The 20,668-nt window shown below is 32.1% G+C and overlaps 1 protein-coding gene across 2 annotated transcripts in view; it reads left to right on the top strand.

Annotated features, from left to right (window-relative positions):
• LOC142323710 (septin-4-like) overlaps nucleotides 1-12,101 on the top strand; it is a 132,818-nt gene extending 120,717 nt beyond the window's left edge. For both annotated transcript variants that reach the window (XM_075363836.1, XM_075363837.1), the window contains exons 7-9: nucleotides 1,734-1,887; nucleotides 4,537-4,618; nucleotides 6,544-12,101. In XM_075363836.1, the coding sequence (XP_075219951.1) occupies nucleotides 1,734-1,887; nucleotides 4,537-4,618; nucleotides 6,544-6,663 (356 nt within the window). In that variant the 3' untranslated portion in view covers nucleotides 6,664-12,101. The remainder of the gene's footprint in view (nucleotides 1-1,733; nucleotides 1,888-4,536; nucleotides 4,619-6,543) is intronic.
• Nucleotides 12,102-20,668: the final 8,567 nt, after the last annotated feature.

Here is a 20,668-nt window from a genome sequence, read left to right as displayed (position 1 = left end):
AACGATGTAGAGGCTTGTATCAAGACTTCATATATGTGGCCTCATGTAGTAAAACTCTCTCTTACTAAAAATATGAGAGTGCACCTAAAAGGAGACAATACTGCTGGACAGTTTTCTGAGCTTCTCTTAAAAATAGAAGATGGTAAATTTCCTGAATCTGAAGGAAAAATTATTTTACCTGCATCATTAGGTACGTACTTTAAAAGAGCTCATAGGTAGAACATATCCAGATATTCGAAACCTCAGAAACAAATCTATGGACTGGCTATGTGAGAGAGCCATTTTGACTTCAAAAAATGAAACATTAGCTAAAATAAGTCAAATGTTATTAGAATCATTTCAAGCAGAAAGGATGGAATATAGATTCAGTATTGGAAGTCGATGAAGCAGTTAATTACCCAGTTAAATTTCTCAATTCTCTCAATCCACTTGGGTTTCCACCACACGTGCTAACTTTGAAAGTTGGTGCTCCAATTATGTTATTGAGGAATCTTTGCCCACCTAAGTTATGCAGTGGTACAAGACTGTGTACAGTCGCCGTTGAAAAATATTTTATTGAAGCTAAAATTGTCACTGGGTGTGCCAAAGGAGAATCGGTGCTCATTCCTTGCATACCAATGATACCATTGGACTATCCATTTGAATTTAAGAGAATGCAGTTTCCTGTTAAAGTATGTTTTACAATGACAATAAATAAATTGCAAGGCCAAACATTACAAGTTGCTGGGATTGATGTTAGAGAAGACTGTTTTTCACATGGGCAATTTTATTTGCATGCTCCAGAATCAGCATCCCTTCAGATTTATTTATTTTGGCGCCAGAAGGAAAAGCATCTAATGTAGTTTACAAAGAAGTTCTACAATAATTTTATTTTTATATTATACTTAAAATATTTATATTAATTTCTGTTATTAGTTATTTAATGTTTTTTTTAATATTATTTATGTTGTTTTTTATTTAAAAATTTATTAAAATAAATTCTGTAAATAACATGTGATTAAGAAGTTTTTAGTATTTATTAGTAGATATTTAAAAGCACTGGGCCTGTGAGGACTTTGATGGAAAAAAGGGTAATTAACATAAACATTACAAGTAACTGGGTGAATAAATAATTAAATAAAACTTCATAGAAATAGAATCACAATTTTCAGTTTTGTTTATTATTCTCTCACATTCACTTTTATTCATTATTAACCCACTTCAATATTTTTTTTTTTTTTTTTTTTAACTGGTATTGAGTTTTATAGTTAGTACCATTAATAAATTTCATCAGTACACAGCAAAATTGGATAAAAATACCTTATTAAACATGGTTTCAGCCTCTCAGTTTTATCCCTCACTTAAAAATTTCTGTTTCTAGGATGTTGTTTTAGAGGTACTCCAAATAATGTTGAACAATCAGGTTGTAGGAGTGCAGTCCCTACATGACCTACTTATGAATCCAGGAGAATTTTTGTGTTTGAAAAAAGTAATTTTAAACATAGAAGGTCCAACATGGTAATTATTCACTGCTCTTATATGTTTATTGGATATATTAATAATTGTTAATTTTACTCATTTATTTGATTTTCTTTTTAAAATTTGTGTCTGAAGTGCAGTCATGTTCATAACAATTAATGCATTAAATCAAAAATAAGTAAGTGACAATAAGTATTGAACAGAATAAAAATTATGGTTTTAACACTTTGGTGTTATATACATATAATTTTAATGTTTATGTTTTTGTTGTGTAGTTGAAAATCCAAAGCACAGCGATTTCAGTAAATTGAGGAACATGTTAATAACAACACATATGCAAGATCTCAAGGATGTAACAGAAGATGTTCATTATGAAAATTTTAGAGCTCAATGCATTTCACAGATATCACAAGCCAACAGAGAAAGAGGGTAACTGACTTTTTGAAATTTTTACAATTATTACATTTTAGAAAATATATTTATACATTATTCATATGTCCTTTTATGTAGTATTTCATCTACATTAAACCATTTAATCCATCTACATTACCATTTAAAAAAAAAAAAATTCTCCTGGCCAAGTTTGTGAATTACCCAGTTGAAGTTGAAGTTGGTCATCTGGATGTTGATCATCACTTTCTAGTACTTTTCTTCTTTGCTTATTGCTCATCTCTATGTCATTAGCCACTGCCCAGATTCCACTTATGTCATCACATTCCCATTTTCAAGCAGTTGGGACTAATTGATTGGGACTGTCCTTATGGACAGCTTAGGAACATTTTTCTTCTGTGGAGGTTACACAAAATGTCAAAATAGTTGTTCATTAGGTAAAGCCTGCTATCATATAATTTAAAACTTTCTGATTTCTGTTCTTTAACCTTCATACAATTACTTATATGTAATTGCCGAGTTAAATAACCTCACTTCATTTATATTGTATTACTTAAATGATGTAATTAGTGTAAAACTGTAATTTATAAAAAATTGTATAATTTATTAAACTAAATAAATCATTATAATTAAAACTAAAATTTCAGGTTTGGAAAGGTGATGTAAGTTTTATTATTTTTTTAATTGTTAAAATAATACCAAATAAAGAATAAACTAATTTTAATCGAGTTGAAATAGAATTAAGAAATATTTAAAAATTAAAATTTCAGCCATATAAAACAGAAATTTCAAAGTTTATGTTATAATTTTGATTATAACTTTAAAAATCATCTTTTGTATTTAATGCGTGATTAACTGATTAGCAGATGTGGAACTGGTAATTACTACTGATAATTTGTAAAAAGTCATGTGTGTGAGGATTAAATTTTCTTGTGTGTGTCATAATAATTTACTACTAATATTGGTAGTTGATTAGTATATAAAAAATATATTGATGAATCTAGCACTAAAGATACATTTGTCCACATTTCAAAAGCTTTTTTCACTTTCACTTCTTGTCTTGTAAAAAAAAGAACTGTTACATACTTATCTATGGTTCGTGACATTATTTTTATATTGAAGGATCTTCAGCTCCAATATTAGTCTAGTAGCAATCACAAATTTTTATATATGACCATTTAAGTACTTTTACAACCAGGCTTAACTATTCTCCCTAGTTTTTGAAAATATTTTTTTTTTCAGCGAAATATACAAATGGGGAATAGTTTATTTCATGTACCTGCAACTATATTTGTGGCAACAATCATCTTGTATTTCAGCCATGGATTTTTTTATTAATGTGACTTATTTGTTTAATGCATTGGAGATAGGAGTGGTCTCTTACTGTAGAAGTCATACTCTTTAAAATGCTATTTTAAACTATAAACGTAATGTAAATAACTAATGATTATGAAATTTTTATTTTTCCCCCCAAACAAATCACAAATATGTGCAATTTATGCTTAGCAAGGTCCAAGAAATTGGAAATAAAATGGTCAACCATAAGCATAACCTCATCTGAACCATTTTTGGCAACTGTTTGTTCATAAATATTAAAGTACAATACGTTATTTGTAGGCTAAACATGCAAAATGAAAGTTATTTCTTATAATTCACATTACTAGTAAGGTTTGGTTCTGGTGATTTTAATATATATATATATTACTTTTGTTGGGGGAACGTTAGGACTTCACTATAGATTTTCAACACCATTCAACTGCTTATTAATCATTTCACACTTGAGAAGTGTTTGTCAAATATGTTTTTGATTAACTGTTAATATATGCAGCATCCATTGTGCAGAAAGCTTTTTCATACTGAAAACATCTTGTAAAATTTCGTTAACAGCCTGTCAAGTTATTTGTGATGTCAACAACCTCCTGCACCTTCAGTCAGCAAACATTTAATACAGCATTATGGATTTCATCAGTCATAGCAGTTTTGAGGGTCTTGAACCACCCTCATCATCTTGAATGAATGTACACTCATGTTGAAATTTTTAAGCACATTTTTTTAAGAATAAAGGAGAAGTTTACTTTAGAATGGAATCTACCTCTTTTTGCATGGCTGTTGGGGTTAAATTTTTTTTAGAAAATGTGTAAAAATTATCTGAAAATGTCAAAAAATTGTCTAAAAATGTCATAAATGATCTAATTACTTTTATTGTTTCACAGTTTCTGATTTTTAGTAACAAATCAAGATAAAAAGAGATGAATATTTTTTCATATAATTTTGTACAACTTAAATAATGCTACAAAACTACAATAATTCTACATGTATATTTACTACCTCTGTTCCTTATTCAACAGTATTCTTTTTCAAATGCATAAAGTTATAGCCACTTGTAACAGTATTAGACAAATCAAGGTGAAGGTACTTCTATTTTATCACCATTTTCATCTCATGGTTTCTGCTCTCAGAAAGGTCACTTGCACCTTATCTGTCTCTAATTTTCTCTATTCCCAGTTAACATTTTAGGACTGTGATAGCTCCCAGTTCTTTTTAGATAATGTATAATTTTTACTTTTTTCCAATCTTTTTCTCATGATGTGTGCCACCCAATTAGTTTCCCTATTATGAATTGATATGATAAAATTTTTGAATAACTATTTATATCTTTAAAACTACTTTGATGTAATTTTTTTTCAGAAAGTTAAAAAGGGATTCTACATCACAGTTGGATGGTACAATTACTGAAACAGACAGGTTACTTTTGCAAAAAGATGAAGAGGTAACATCTTTACTGTCTCATTTATGCATTTTAATTTAATTTCGCTAGATTTGTAGCAAATATAGTAAACATAATTATTTCTTAAAAAATGTATTTTTTAAATAAATTATTCTGTAGAAATATTTTTTATACTTATAGAAGCAAATCTGAAATTTGCAAAGGAATTACATTATTTACAGAACAAATTCATTTAAATGGATTCTGGTAATATACCACCAAAGAAATAGTTCTACTTTTAATGAAGGTCTGAGTTGTAAAGTAAGTGCAGTAACTGAATTAACATGTTGGCTGTGTTACAGGTTACGTATGTCCTATATGAGAACAATGAGGCATCCTATTCTCCTCTCAATTTCTCTTGTGTGTGACAGGTGTCTCTTATCTATCCTGCTCGCTTATTTTTTTATGTCATAGTAAATAATTCTTAAGACTAAATTTTGATGTTAGAAGGGTTAAATTCATACTAGAGATGGGTGACTGGTACTGCGCCATTTGAATATAAAATTCATGAATAGTTTTATCAATGGAGACTTAAAATGCGTAAAAATTTTGTGAATTGAAAAAATTACCATAGCCAATTGTTAAAAACAATATGTGCTTACTTTTCTAATATTATTAGATGTATGAATACTTCACGCAAAGTAATGTGCAATATTAAATATACTATCCAACATGCACAGTTTGTTTGTTTCGTATAACCTTCTTAGAATGAATACACATTATGTTTATATATATATATATATATATATATTCTTAAATATGTAAGTACATTGTGTTGTTAAAATCTGCTATAATCTATCCCTCTGATAAAAATTACTATAAAACAAAGAATAATAACAGGGAAATAGAAGTATAATAGAGCTATTTCTTGTGATTCACAGATCAATTTGATAAGGATATTAAACAAACTTATGAAGGATTTCCATTAAATCTCTTTAGTTCCAATTTATTAGAATTAACTTCAGTCAGTTAATACAGTTAAAATTTACAAAGTAATGGGATTATTATCTGTAACTCCACAAGTATTATCTCCGAAAGGTAAAGTTAAAAGTTAGATGAAATTGAAGAAGAGGCATATTGAGACTTTCAAAGAGAACTTGAGGAAATAGAAATTTTACTTAATTTTGGATATGAATCAATAATAATATTCAATAGATATCCTAATGTGTCTTATTTGTGTTTTTTATAAAATGTGCATTACAAAATTTGTTCATTATAACAGTCTGGGATCACTTAATAGGAAACAATTTTTGTAAGCCTCAATGATATCAACACTTATTTTGAATGAATGAGTTATAATGGAAGTTCAAAAAAATATTCTTATATATTTGGTTGGATTTTAATTAATAATAATGAAGTATAGTCATTATGCAAACAAGCGACAAGAATGCTTATGTGTCTTAATAAAAGAAAACTGAAAACTTCATACATGCTAGACTTATTAATTTTTATGATAGATTAGTCATTTATGATTAATTTGATTAATTAATTGATCACAAGTTATGATTATATGACTAAAAATACAAATTAATCAGTCACAAAACTCTACATTTTCTTTTTTTTATAAAACAAAAATTTTGTAATAGAATTCATTTATAAATTGGAAAACTAGGTTACACTTAAATACTGGTTACAAAAATTTTATTTATTTAAAACTAATTAATTAAATCTATTTCTATAAAAATTTATCCTAACTCTTTATTTATGTTTAGAATTGGTTTAAATTTTGTAATAGAATTCATTTATAAATTGGAAAACTAGGTTACACTTAAAGACTGGTTACAAAAATTTTATTTATTTAAAACTAATTAATTAAATCTCTATGACCATTTATTCTAACTCTATTTATATTTAGAATTGGTTTATGAGACGAATATTATGATTATCGCATTTAATATTAATATACTAGTTTACTTTTTCTATTACAGATAAGAAGAATGCAAGATATGTTAGCGCAAATGCAAGAAAAGCTAAAAGCAACAAGTCGTAGTCAAAATGGTTTAAATTCAGATGAAATGAAAAGCCGTGAAAGTATTGTGAATGTTTAAATAATATATTAATAACAATAACAATAGTATCATTATGTGTTATATATGATTATTAACGATGTCTGCTCATTTACAAAATTTGATAAATATATCATGAATCATGATTATTATTATCTTAAAATAAATATGTATGTGTATTATAATCATTTATATTAATAACTTTTTAAAAAAAAGTACATGTAGTTATTTACAAAAAAATGAAGTGGCAGCATAAAATGCTATATCATTATTATGATTATTTATTTATTGATTAGAAAAAAATCAAATAGAAAGTGTGTTTTTATTTTTAATTGTAAAATATATATTCATAAAAATAGTTGGAGTAAGTTGTAGTAAAAAGAGATAAATTTTAATTATGATTTGTTAATATTATGAGAAAAAATGTATAAAATAGTTCATATCTGTGGTTTCACATTTGGTTTTTTCAACCTAGTAATGGAAATCGATGTTAAATCCTGAATTTTATGTAAAAACAATTTTTCTTCTAGTCAGGCCTTTATTTATATCACCATTACTTTGATTTTTTTTTTTTTATTACTTACTTTTATTGTGGGGAATATTTGTTCATACCAATTTATTTATTTATAGTCTGATAACACTTAATGCTAATACAACCAATAATTCTGCTATGTATTTTAGATTGCACAAGCAAAATCATGAATTAATTATGTTCTACTGACACTCCTTCTTATTGTATTTCAATTTTCATTTTTTAAATAACATTTGAAAACAATTTTTTTCAACATATAATGATTTTTAATAAGAATTGAACTTTTAAACAGTTGCGCTTACATTAACGATGCCAAACAGATCTATTTAAAAAGGTTATGAATAATATCAATCAATATGTCATTCACAGACTATATTAATGAATTATTGATTGTTCAAATGCTGACCTCCCAATATCAACAAAATGTTATCTTTGATTTATCATAATACTTTTTCAGTCAAGTTTTCTGGTATTCAGTTGGTAAAACTGGATACCAGAATACCACAGAATACCAGATTCTATTCTATTATTCAATACTAGAATAAAACATAAAAATTAAAATTCTTGCATATTGGTACACTAATAATTAAAATATTAAAAACAAATTTTTTTTATTAATGATTGCAATTTCATGTAATGAAGTGAGAAAACACTATGTTTATAGTAAAAAAGGAACAACAATAAAAACTATCTTGAAAAGAACACATGGAATTTTACTTAGTTCAATGGGTGCTCTTTATCAAAATTTTATGATATTTACATCACTTATCATAGTTCTCCATTCATAATAATTAAAATGTATAATAAACTATTTAAAATAGATTTTTAGATTATGAAAATTAGTACAAAAATTATATTTATTTATTAAAATATTGTTTACCTTATTAATTTAATAATGGTGTGAATTTAATACATATATACCAAATAATTAGTTAGTTTAGTTAAAGGTGCTGTTAATTATTTATTTTTGTAATTATTTATCTAATTTTTTTAATAACTTTTAAAAATATTACATTGTAAAATATTAATCTATGTATTTATTATGTAGTTTATATTAATTTTGATTTAAAAATTTATCTTCCCTATATATTTATTATTAAGGATATTTAAAAATATTAAATATAATTAATTGTTGTAACAGCAATGATTTATTTATTTATTTGTCTATAGTTGTCTTTTATTTTTATGCACCGCACTTGAAACATCTGAAACACTGCCATTAAACAAATAGTTTTATATCTTTTAAAAAAAACCCTGATTTTATATTTATAGGCCTAATATAATACAAAATATGATGGCCTAATAATACATTTAAGTAAGTAAAAACTTTTATGAAAAACATCTGTTTTTATTTTATTAAACTTGATTATGAAATTAATCCATAATTAACTAATTCTAATTCTACAAAAAAAGATATTCCAAATAATAATTAAAGTAAATTATAAGTAAAAATATTCTCAAATCAATTCTTATAAGTTAAAAATATTCTTAAATCACTTACAAACATAAAAAATTAAATTAAAATGTAATAAGCATTTTGATTGTTCACTAGTAGTTATAGGGAAATTAATAATAGTAAACTTAAAAAAAAAACACAAACTTTAATAAAAAAAACCTAGATATATACAAAATAATTTACTTATTCTGAATTTTACAGCCTTTCTATGTTGATTGAATATGTTCTTCTTCCTCATTTTTCATTATTATTATGCCATACATGCATAAAACAATAATTGTAAATAATCTAAAATTATGAGTTATATTTAAAGCACCAGTAAAAGTGGCTAATTTGCAGAATATAATAAATATTGTTATACTGCTTCAGCTGATCCAAGGCTCAATTTAATACTCTGATATTTTCCATTTATCATTTCATTCATTTCATTTTCTTTATATTAAAAATACTTGTATAAATACTCGTTTGAGATCATTTAACAGCAAAAGGAGAGATAACTAACTGATAAGAAAAAATAAATAGTTCCTTAACCCCTTGAGAAATTATTTTAATTACCTGGTTAGAAAATTTATATCATATGAAACCAACTGGAGCCACGTAATCTTGCTGTTAAAGAGACAATATATTATTATTGTTTTTTCCATAAATATTTTTTTTTTTAATTTGTTCTCCCTTATTGTTTAATCAAACCATTAAATTTTGGTAGAATACTTTTTGGTTTATCTGCATAATTTAGTAAAAATATCATCAACAAGAGTATTAACAGTCCTGAATTTTAGTTCATATTATTTTAAAGATGGTAATATGACACTTTTTTATTACTGTAAAATCATATAAGTTCCTGTTTTTCCCATTAAACCTAAATTCTAGGGGTTACTTATAATTAATTTCAAAAAATTAAAAAAACTGTCATGTTAATAAATGGGTGTTTTATTTAAACTGAATGCAAAGTTACAAAAATATCTTCAAAGTAGAATATTTAACATACAAATACAGTTTCACTGACACCATTATAAAACCTTAAATGGTCATCATTCAGGTTGACAAGTATTAATTAAGAAAGAAAAAACAATAAATAACCAACACCAGTATATCAGATAAACTATCAATAATAAATACCCACAAAACCTAAGAAATTAATAATTAATCAATACAAAGAAATTAATATGTAACTTTCACAACGTCTAACATTCTGTTGTTAATTATTTTGTCCTCAATCTAGAATTAAATTGGTTAGAATCTGTCTCAGACCTTTTTAAATATGCAAAACTAATTCAAACAAGAGTTACTGATTTGATCTGCCTCAAACCTTTTAAACTATTCAACCTATTCAATATCTCTCCTGATCAGTAATGTAAGATGTACTTTAGTTTCACTGGCAAGAGAAGTTTAGGTTGGTAGTAAACAATTTCACTACATATGTCACTGGATATGTGATGAGGTGGACCTACCGCTTTAGTTGTGGACTTCTAAATGAGATGGTTCTTTTCTTACAGGAGAAATTTCATTTTAATTCACCAGACTACTTTTATTTTACTGTCACAAGAAAAATCTCACTCAAATGAGCAGAAAAGACCAGCTGCAACCAAATAAGTGTCAAAGCACTTTTGGGTGCCAGAGCTCCCTATGTATTTAATTATTAATGCAAATATTTTAAACAATTAAAAAAAAATTACTCACCAAACCCAGGATAAATTACTATTATACAATTTGACTATTTTTTGTGCAAGTGGCTATCGGCAGAACAAGAGAGGAAGTACTAAGAAAAATTTCCCCAACCAAAAAAATATATTCTGAATAAAATCTCACTTATCTGGCAGTCAGGTATGATAAAAATTATTTAAAATTAGTGTTAATCATACTGTCACAAAGTATCTAATCTAAAAAAGAAAAAGAAAATCCCTCTTAAAAATAAAATATCATTTAAAGTAAATACAACAATGAAATTTGTACTTATTATTTATTAAATACAGAGTTGAGCAGATACATTTCTGACAGTTATAATAAGAAAAAGAGACATGTTGATAAATTAATATGCTGCAAATGAAGGAAATTTATGTTGAACAGAAAATTACTGCCGCTTATATAAAAAAATGTGTTATTTAGATAATTTCCATTAAACTTGAATAAACTCACTTTTAATCAATATTTCCTGTGAAATGGTTTTAATGTTGTGAGTTATGCAATATTTAGTTTATTATGTGCAATTGGTTAATACTTATCATTTTAACCTTATCTTTTTCTATAAAAAAATTAAAATATTAAGAGAATAAAATGACCATATCCAAAAGATTAAAACACATTACAAGGTGCAGCCATGCTCATATGAGGGAAGTCAGACAAATCACAAAAAACAACTGTTGAGTTTGAACTTTGCAAAAACCACTTACGAACATGTAAGATTTTCAGAACTCTCAAGTAAAAAAAAAAAGAAAAAAGAAGCAATTCTTTTAGTTAAACTGTACTACCAAGATGTAAATATGCTTCGTTAGGACAAAAAAATTAGTCAAACATTTAGAGTTTCAGCTTTAATAGAAATAGAAATTTTGGTATACTTATAATTAACTTTAAAGAACTATAAAAACAAACACAAAAATCATCTACTAAAAAACAAATTATGTAAAGCATCGTTATTATCATCAAAATTGTTTGAATGGATCAGATTGATGAAAACTATTTTATACTAATTTTATCATAATTTTGTTATCCCCAGTAAGTTAAAAGGTACAGTAAAACAAGGGTATTCTTCTTGGTATGCAAGGATAGTAGATGTACAAATATATTTTGTCATTATTATCAAAGTGGAAATTTTGCAAGCTTTGAACTCTTTACCGTATTGTCACAACTTGAAAGTATAATTTTCTCACATATTTTGTGCACACACTCACATACACACCTACACCACACACAAACATATATATATATTACTTTATCATAAAATATATATATATATATATATATATATATATATGTTATGAAAGATTGCATAACAGTTCTTTGTTTAAAATTATAATAAAATATAACTTAAATATAGAAAGCTATTTGAAAATGCCAAGCTACATTATCTATTGTTAACTTTTTAAAACATGGTATTGAATAAGCGCACAGTATTTATAAATTATCAATGCTGTTACATATTTGTAGCATGATGTATTTAAATAAACAAAATATTGTTAATTGAAAATATATAATATATTAATATAACAAAGTCATTAACTAAAAATTTTCTAAATCATTTATGCATAATATTAATAATTTAGCTTGATATTTTACTAAAAGGAAATAAACGTGCAATTAAAATTAATGTCTAAAAATACCTTATTGTGTGTATTTTGATGTGTATGTATGTACCATTATGTAAAATGTAGGCATTATCCTTTGTTCTTATATATTACTACATGCACTATGTATTGGTTTTTTATTATTATATAAATGTATGGATATGTTAAAGTAATACTGAATTTTGTTTTTACAAAAATATATTGATGTCTTTTGTTAAATATTGTAGTTTTGTTAATTTCTCTAAAATCCTGTAAAAAAAGAAATTACGAAAAAAGAGGTAAAGTAGCTGTTGTTTTCAGTTTTAGTGTCTTCCATTTGCATTTAAATAAAGTTAGTCAAGTCGCAATTTGTTTAAGTACTAACATCCCCCATCGCGGCTTTGATCGCGATATATGGGTACATAACATCCCCCATCGCGGCTTTGATCGCGATATATGGGTACATAAATTCGAAAATTGGAAATAGGTTTTAGTAATTATGTGTGGGATCGTGCACTTTAGTTATCGCTATTCAGAACTTATAACGTATTTCTGAAAGATTGAGCTAGTTTTGAGCCGAGCGTGTACTTTGCTCTTCAAATCTTTGAGAACGCTCTGGCGTTTATTCACGTTGTCTACGATCATTAATTCTAATAACCCTAGAAATTCTTCTTTCTAACTCTGTCCTCGTCGACCTGGACAATATGAGAATATTAAAACCAAACTGAAAGCCGAATCCATGCCAATTATGTGTATGGGTTACCCTGATGGATCTTCTTACATCAGGATGTAAAAATCTGCAGGGTGCTACTTTACTCGCGTGATGATTTCTCACGACTCGCCGCCAGATTAGACAATAATAAAATAAACATATTAAATTTAGTAAAAGAAGTTCTAGGCTATTTATTTATGCTTTTTTATCGCAATGATTGGTTCAGTAGTTTTCGCGGTTACCGGGAACAAATGAAAAAGACGTCTATTTATATAGTGGTGGATCGCTTCTCGGCCTCTGGCCCCGTACTGTAAATTTGCTTTGCAATAACGGTGCGATTTTCTGCAAGAACAGTGTTCAACGTACACCGTCGGGGCTGCACAGCGATCGATGGCGATTAATCAACCTGTGTTGTTGCGGAGTGCGAACAAAACAGCGGCGTAGTGTGTTGCAGTAGTGCCACCGTCGGATAGTTGAGGACGTTTCCTTTGTATATCGGTGTCCCTATTCGTAGTTCGTGAGGCCAAGGAAAGTTTCAGATCCTCTGGCAGGTTCGGGAAGCGATTTCGCTCCGACATCGTCGGTGGTCATATAGGAGCTTTTAGCTTTTGACTACTCGAGTGGGTTGTGTGAGAACGGACGGCCCATCTCGAGGAAGAAATTGTTGAACGCTCACTTTGCTTTGGGTTAGGTGATAGATTCATTCAGGCTGTGTACGTAGTGCTTGGCGTCACAGTTGGTGCTTTTCTTTTAAGCTGCGATGAAGCACTCCAGGGGTGGTTGCTTGGAGGACTTGGTCGGCCGGGGCAAAGACTTGGTAGCCGGAGATGCCTTCCAGCCAAGTAGGTCAATCGGCAGGTCTCCGCCGAGGCCCCAGTCCTCCGCAAAGGAGGTCTCCACAGGGATATTAGAGCGCCCTAGTGCTGCGGGTTGCACTATACCTCCGGCCAAAACCTCTGTCACAAGTTGTGAGGGAAGATCGCGGTCGGATCCGCACAAGGAGTGCGCGGCAATGGGAGGAAAGCCAAGCCCGAAAGGCGGCTTCCCGCAAAGTCTGGGAAGGCGGAAAACAGCGGTGCGGTGATCGGTCCTGAGCGGGAGGTTGCTGGAGGGAAGCCTGTTGTGCGGCAGGTGAACTCTGGGTCCGACATTTTGGGTGGATCGAGGAAATGCGGGTAGAATGGTCCAAAATCTCCTCTAAAAAGGAGTCGATAGTTGCATTGGAGCTTCGACAGTTAATCGACTCCTACTTGAGTGAATGTGCGCTGCTGGTCTCGGGTCTGGCACGTAAATGTGAGGGACTCCAAGGCGCCATCCTTGCCTTGGATTCGGTCTTGTCACGGCTATCCGGCAAGGTTTACCAGGTAGTGGAGGGAGTTAGGGGCTTCAAGCCGGTGACGGGTGACGGGTGAAGCTCTTGACGAGCTCCACAAGTCTATTAAACGGGTGGAGGAGAAGGTGAAAAAGCCTGTCTCCTTCACCGCAGTAGCTGCTATGACCGCGCCGAAGCGGATTGGTCTACTGTTGTCAGCCCAGGCGCCGGCGGCCAAAATTAATCGGGCCACCGTCAAGGTGGTCCCAATAAAACCTAGTCCGGGGGCTTCATCGGTAGCGGCGGAGCTAACCCTTAAGAAGGTTCTGGACCCGAGGAGAGAGGGTCCAAGTCTTCCGGACCACAAAAACAAGGGACCATGGCGTCATTTTGTAAGTCGTAAGTGAGCGGAAGGCGAAGTAGCTGCTGGAGGCCGACGTTCTGGTAAAGAATGGGCTGAAGGCTCAGTTGCTGGCCTAGCGGAGGCCGCAGATATTGGTGTATGATATGCCAAGGACGATGAGGGTAGAGGAGCCCGAAATTCTCAAGGCCATGCACGGTCAAAATCCGTTATTTGATATAAATGGCCGTCGAAGATTTCCTTCTGGAAACCAAGGTGGTTCGGCAGCTGGGGAGGAAGTTCCAAAGAGTCACTGGGTGTTGGAGACCTCGCCAAAGATCCGGCAGGTCTTGGTGGCCGGAGGAAGTTTGTTTTTCGGGTGGACCTTATGTAGGGTCGTCGACCATATAGAGGTCGCTCAATGCTTTAAATGTCAGGGCTTTGGTCACACCTCTCTCCGTTGCAGAGCGCAGTCGAAGGTGTGCGGTCACTGTGCTCTTCCGGGGCACAGAGCAGCCAATTGCCCTGCCAAGTCTGCGCCTGCAAAGTGTGCCTCCTGTACCTTGATGAAAGCCAGCAATGCTGGACACCGGGTCGGGGGTAGGCAGTACAGGGCGTATGATATTTCTCGGGCGAGAACTGTGAAAAATACTGCTTATAGTGACGCCTGAATTGGGGGAAGCCTTTGAAGACGGACTCCACCATGTTGAACGCTTGCGCCTGGAGCAGTTAAATCTGCATCATTCCCGGGCGGCCACCACTGAAGCCATGTGGCTCCTTGAGGAGTACAACCTTGATGTCCTCTTGGTCTAGTAGCCGTACGCAGTCGCGGATAGGGTGGTCGGCTTCCGCGGGATGAATGTTATTCGTTCTCATGGGGGACAGCCGCTCTCCGCGATCGTGGTTGGCTCAGATTCGTTGGGTATCACCTGGATGTCCCATTGGTCCGATGAGCAATTCACTGTCGTGCAAATCACTTAGGGTACACTTGATGTCTTACTAGTGTCGGGCTACTTCCAGCTTGGATGGAGTATTGATGACTTGCTGGCGAAATTGGGCAGGATTCTGGACGGTCGCCCGGGCACCAGAATGCTGGTTACTCTGGACGCTAATGCCAAGTCTCCCGCCTGGGGTTCACCACTCACTAACCCCAGAGGCGCTGATCTCGAACAGTTCGTGAAAGTCAGGAACCTCTCCTCGATTAATGATGCAGAACAACCGCCAGCTTTCCCTTCTGAATTGAGAGAAAGTTACATCGATGTCACTTTGGTGACGGGCGACTTACTGCGAAGTACAAGTAGTTGGACTAACTGGCCCAAGGCCAGTGTGAGCGATCATAGGCTTATAACGATGAGATCGTTTACGGAGGCGGTCTAACAGCTTCAGATTCAGGTCGCTATAACCTAAGGGGTCTGGATCAGCACAGGCTGTGGCGCGAGTGCACAGGTGCCTTGCAGGGGTTGGAATGGTGCATGGAGCACAGGGAGGAGGTGGAATTGATGGCTGAACAATTCGGCCGGGCCATCAAGACTGGCTGCGATAGAGTCCTACGGCGGCCTCGGCTAATAAACGGACCCTTAAACGGTGGCCAGCCCGCTGATCAGAGAGTGATTAAAGGGCAACGGGTGCCCAGGTGCTCACCAACCATGTTAATTTAAACCACTTCGGTTCCACCTGGCAGCTGATGAGCTGTGCGTCTGTGGGGAGGTCCAGTCAAATGAACACCTGATGTTTGACTGCCCTGGTCTTGGGGGGGGGGGGGAGAGACCGGGCCACCCTGGAACTTAGAACTAGTGGCGAGAGCTGCATTGTTGAACCGTATGGGAATTCCTTGATGGGGTTGCTTTATTCAACCGACATCAGTAGTTTATCTAAAGGAAAAGACTCCTACCGCACTGGTGTTGGAAGCTAACCTACAGATATATATGGCTGACCACCAGCCAATTAAGGCTCCAAGCGCTTTAGTATGGTGGACAGGTATTTGGTGGCATTCAACGACCTAGGCATGGCAGCGAATTGCTGTCTAGACGAAATGAATTTTAATTTACGGATGTCATATATATTTTTAGTGGTTGACGGGGTGCGCCTACCCATTTTAGCAAATATATGACAAGTGAGCGGTTGGGACACGTAAGCCGGTGGTGTATGGCATCGCGCTTAGTCCGCTCATGCTGTTAGGTAAGCTCTAGGAGCTATTTAGAATACTGGTCGCTAAACTGTTTGAGGCTCAGTAGTCGTTTGTGGCACAGACATTTGGTCGTGTGCTTTAGGGCGACCGTATGGGGTGGTGGCTGGAGAAATGCCAAGCAAACCAAAACCAAAGTAGTAGCGACATATTCATAAAAAAAAAAAATAAACAAAATGCCAAAATGCAGTACTATACAATAAGACTTAAACAGTCCTTTTTTAATTACAGTACTCGTTTATTTCTCTAAAAGCTTTTTATAAAATGTTTGCTTGTGGCACAATTTAAAAAAGTGATTTTTTTATCATTTTTGAGATCTATTAATATACTTTCTTTTTGGTACAGTTTTAATTGTATTCGCCGACAGAATAATGTGTAATTGCAATTATTTAACTAGTTATTCATTAATTGATTGATTTTTTTATCTTCTGTATATGTTTTGAAGTTTTGGGAAGTATGAAGTAATTGAAAAAAAGTCTTCCATTACATATTAATCCATTAAAAAAAATGTTTTTCTTAAGGCGAATAACCAGACTAATTTTTTTAACTTGGTATGTCCTGAAGGTAGACGGCAAAGAATATTTTCTTCAAACTATTATCTAGTACTGAATATTTCTGCGAAAGTACACTACCATTAACATATGATTAAGCTTATAATCCACAATGTCCACCTTTCACGAAACACGTATAATCAGAACGGGTCTTTCGCTTCATGGAAGTCGCTAGGAACAAGCTTCCTTACCGGCTTCATCAGTTCGTTCATGCCTGCGAATCCTATATAGCAACAGAAACTGACATGAACATTCATCCATTAAAATCACAGAAAGAAAAGTAAAGAAGCACGTACGCTTGAAATTAGAGGTGCATGCTTTAATCGCATTTCTGTAATCATAGCACGAAAGAATTTTTCGGTTTCTATGAGTGAAATAATGTAAGACCATTAGGTTTTTCTTTTTCTGTTTAGCCTCCGGAATCACCGTAAAGTATTACTTCAGAGGAGAATGAGGATGATAATATGTATGAATGTAAATGAAGTGTAGTCTTGTACAGTCTCAGGTCGAACATTCCCTCAGATGTGTGTTTAATTGAAACCCAACCACCAAAGAACATCGGAATTCACGATTTAGTATTCAAATCCTTAAAAAGGTTTTAACTGTCTTTATTAGGATTTGAACCTTAGAATTCCCGTCTTCGAAATCAGCTGATTTGCGGTGACGAGTTCACCACTACACCAACCTGGTGGGTTAAGACCATTAGGATGGGGGGCGAAAAGTTCAACAGTAAATATGATTTATGATGGAGTTTAATATAGAAAGTTTTATCTAATTATTAAGGTTAAGAGCTGGAAAATTGTGCCAATATTATGTTTAAAAAAATATGCCTGAACTTCAAAAAGGAGGATCCGAGTAATTGTACGGGAGCTAGACACTCATTACAAACCGATGAATTAGTATTTTTTTTCTTACTTTTCTTTCTTACCAAAAACTACTCAGGAATGAAGACATTTATTTCAATAAATATATATATGCATTTATTTCAATATATATATATATTTATAATTATATATATAATTATTTTTATTAAGTCTGTTTTTTTCATAGGATTTTAACCACTTTTGCTATATACAAAGAAAGAACTGTGTTACATGGTTTTTGAAAGAAATTAGGAAAAAACAAAGAAAATTTAAACTTTGAAGCTTAAAAACGTTTCTTCTTTTGACTGGTATTTCATTCTGTTTCTCACTCTCTCTCTCTCTCTCTCTCTCTCTTTCTCTCTCTCTCTCTCTCACATACACACACACACACACACACACACACATTCACTGTCTGATCCAAATGGTGGTAGTTACACAAACAAGAAATCAAGAAATAGCTTCTACATTTCATAATTCTTGTCATATTTCAGCTTCCCTGTTATAACTCCATTACTTAATTTTATCTATAGAATATTGATTAAAGCTAAAATTACTGTGTTAGTGATATGAAGTTAGTGAAACAAAGAAAAATTGTATTTCTTCTGTTCCAAAGAATACTAGATAATTTTGTGTGTAATGAAAATATGTTATATATAGTAGTAACAAAATATTATGTCTACAGAGTATAATGATAAATCCATTCAATTTCTGTTACTATTTCAGTCATGTAATGACTGAAAATGTACATTTTCTATTTTAGGTTACACATTAAACAAGGTATTTCATTAATCCTGTATCAGACAAAAATTTCTGTAGTAGTGATATTGACTTAATTCTTAACTAGCAAATTCACTTAAAAATGAGGGATTTAAAATTTAGTTGAAAATATTTGGTTCAAGTAATTGGTATTATTCCATTGTATTCTACTACTGTATTACCAACAACAGTCACGCATTAGCCATACCGCTGACCTTACGAACAGTAAATATAATTATGAGATTAAAATTAAATATTAAAAATGACCACAAGGCAATATGAAATATTATGGAACAAAAATATAATGGCTCGATTAAAATAAAAATACAGTAGAAGTCGTATATGTCCAGGTCGTTTGTAACGAGAATCCGGTTGCAACAAGAAAAAAAAATTGGTTGGTTTCCTATTTTAATAATTTACAGTAAAGATTTGTTAATAACGAAGTTAGAAGTCGGTTTAACGAGCAAATTATTTTCTGTCGAATAATATATTTGTTCTCTACGTAATTAAAAATATAAATGATTTTAAAATACAGGTACAGAAATTAAAAGTTACAATTATTGTAATTGTAATATAATAATTAACATAATTGTAATTATTGTTATTATTACAATTATGTTGTAATATTATAAACATAAATATAAAATTAATATAATAATATTATGTTTATTAATATTGTTTACAAAGTTTATAATATTGAATAGTATAACTATGTTGTTCAATTTCGATTAGGGAGGCGAAAACCTTTTCACAATAACTGAAGGTGGGTAATAAGAAACAACCCAGATGCAGTAGCAAGAGATATACAGTTTTGTACAGGCTATTTCCGGATTCTGGGAATTTCTCCACTATTACGTAGTTTATACAGGTAATATGGCGGTGTGAAGGGTGAAATACAGTCTATTTTAAAGCGGGTTTGTTGCTCTTTGTACAGTACATTTGTGTGTTTAACTCTGGCTGAAGCAGTGTATTTTCTGCGAGCGTGTTGAGGAGTATTTCTATAAGTTTTTACAGCACAGAAGTAATGTCGGTCGTTAAAAGTAAAATTCTTTCCATTTGCGACAAAATAGAAATTATTAAGGAATTATAAAATAGGAGATGTAATTCTGATGTGTGTGTAGCTCTTTCTACTTCCACTGTTTCAGCGATTTGGAAGAACCGTAATAAGTTAAGGTTAGCTGCCGAAAAAAACAGTCTCGGGTAAAGAAGAAAAGATAATGAGAAAAAATTATTTTTACGAAAATCTTATATAACCTAAATGGGCCCATTTTGAAAATTCGATCATAAATTTTGCTGACCAGCTAGGATACAAAGGGTTTAACCCACCGGGTTGGTCTAGTGGTGATCGCGTCTTCCCAAATCAGCTGATTTGGAAGTCGAGAGTTCCAGCGTTCAAGTCCTAGTAAAGGCAGTTACTTTTATACGTATTTGAATACTAGATCCTGGATACCGGTGTTCTTTGGTGGTTGGGTTTCAATTAATCACACATTTCAGGAATGGTCGAACTGAGACTGTACAAGACTATACTTCATTTACACTCATACATTTCATCCTCTGAAGTAAAAGAAAGGATACAAAGGGGTTGTAGCGATAGTTGGCTGAGACACTCACCTTGTGACGATCCTCAAATAGACCTCCATTTGCTGCATTTATATATTTTTTTGAAGTACTAATTGTTGCCTCACTTGCTGAAATGCTCAAATTTATGCTTCGCGTTTAACAAGAATGAAATTTTGTATAGAAAATGTATAGGTTAAAAAGAAGTAATATATTCAAGTATTGCTGTTTTGCGTGTAGCAGTTTTTTTTTTGTCTTCAGTCATTTGATTGGTTTGATGCAGCTCTCCAAGATTCCCTGTTTAGTGCAAGTCGTTTCATTTCGGTATACCACCTACATCCTACATCCCTAACAATTTCTTTTACATATTCCAATCGTTGCCTGCCTGCACAATTTTTTTCCTTCTACCTGATCCTCTAATAATAAAGAGACTATTCCAGGATGCTTTAATGCCTTAGTGGCTTATAAGTCGGTCTCTTCTTTAACTATATTTTTCAAAATGCTTCTTTCATCATTGATTTGA

This window comes from Lycorma delicatula, chromosome 4, assembly GCF_047948215.1.
Source record: "Lycorma delicatula isolate Av1 chromosome 4, ASM4794821v1, whole genome shotgun sequence".
Lineage (NCBI taxonomy): Eukaryota > Metazoa > Arthropoda > Insecta > Hemiptera > Fulgoridae > Lycorma > Lycorma delicatula.
Note: the sequence above shows the minus strand (reverse complement) of the source record. Positions and strands in the feature narration are given on the sequence as shown.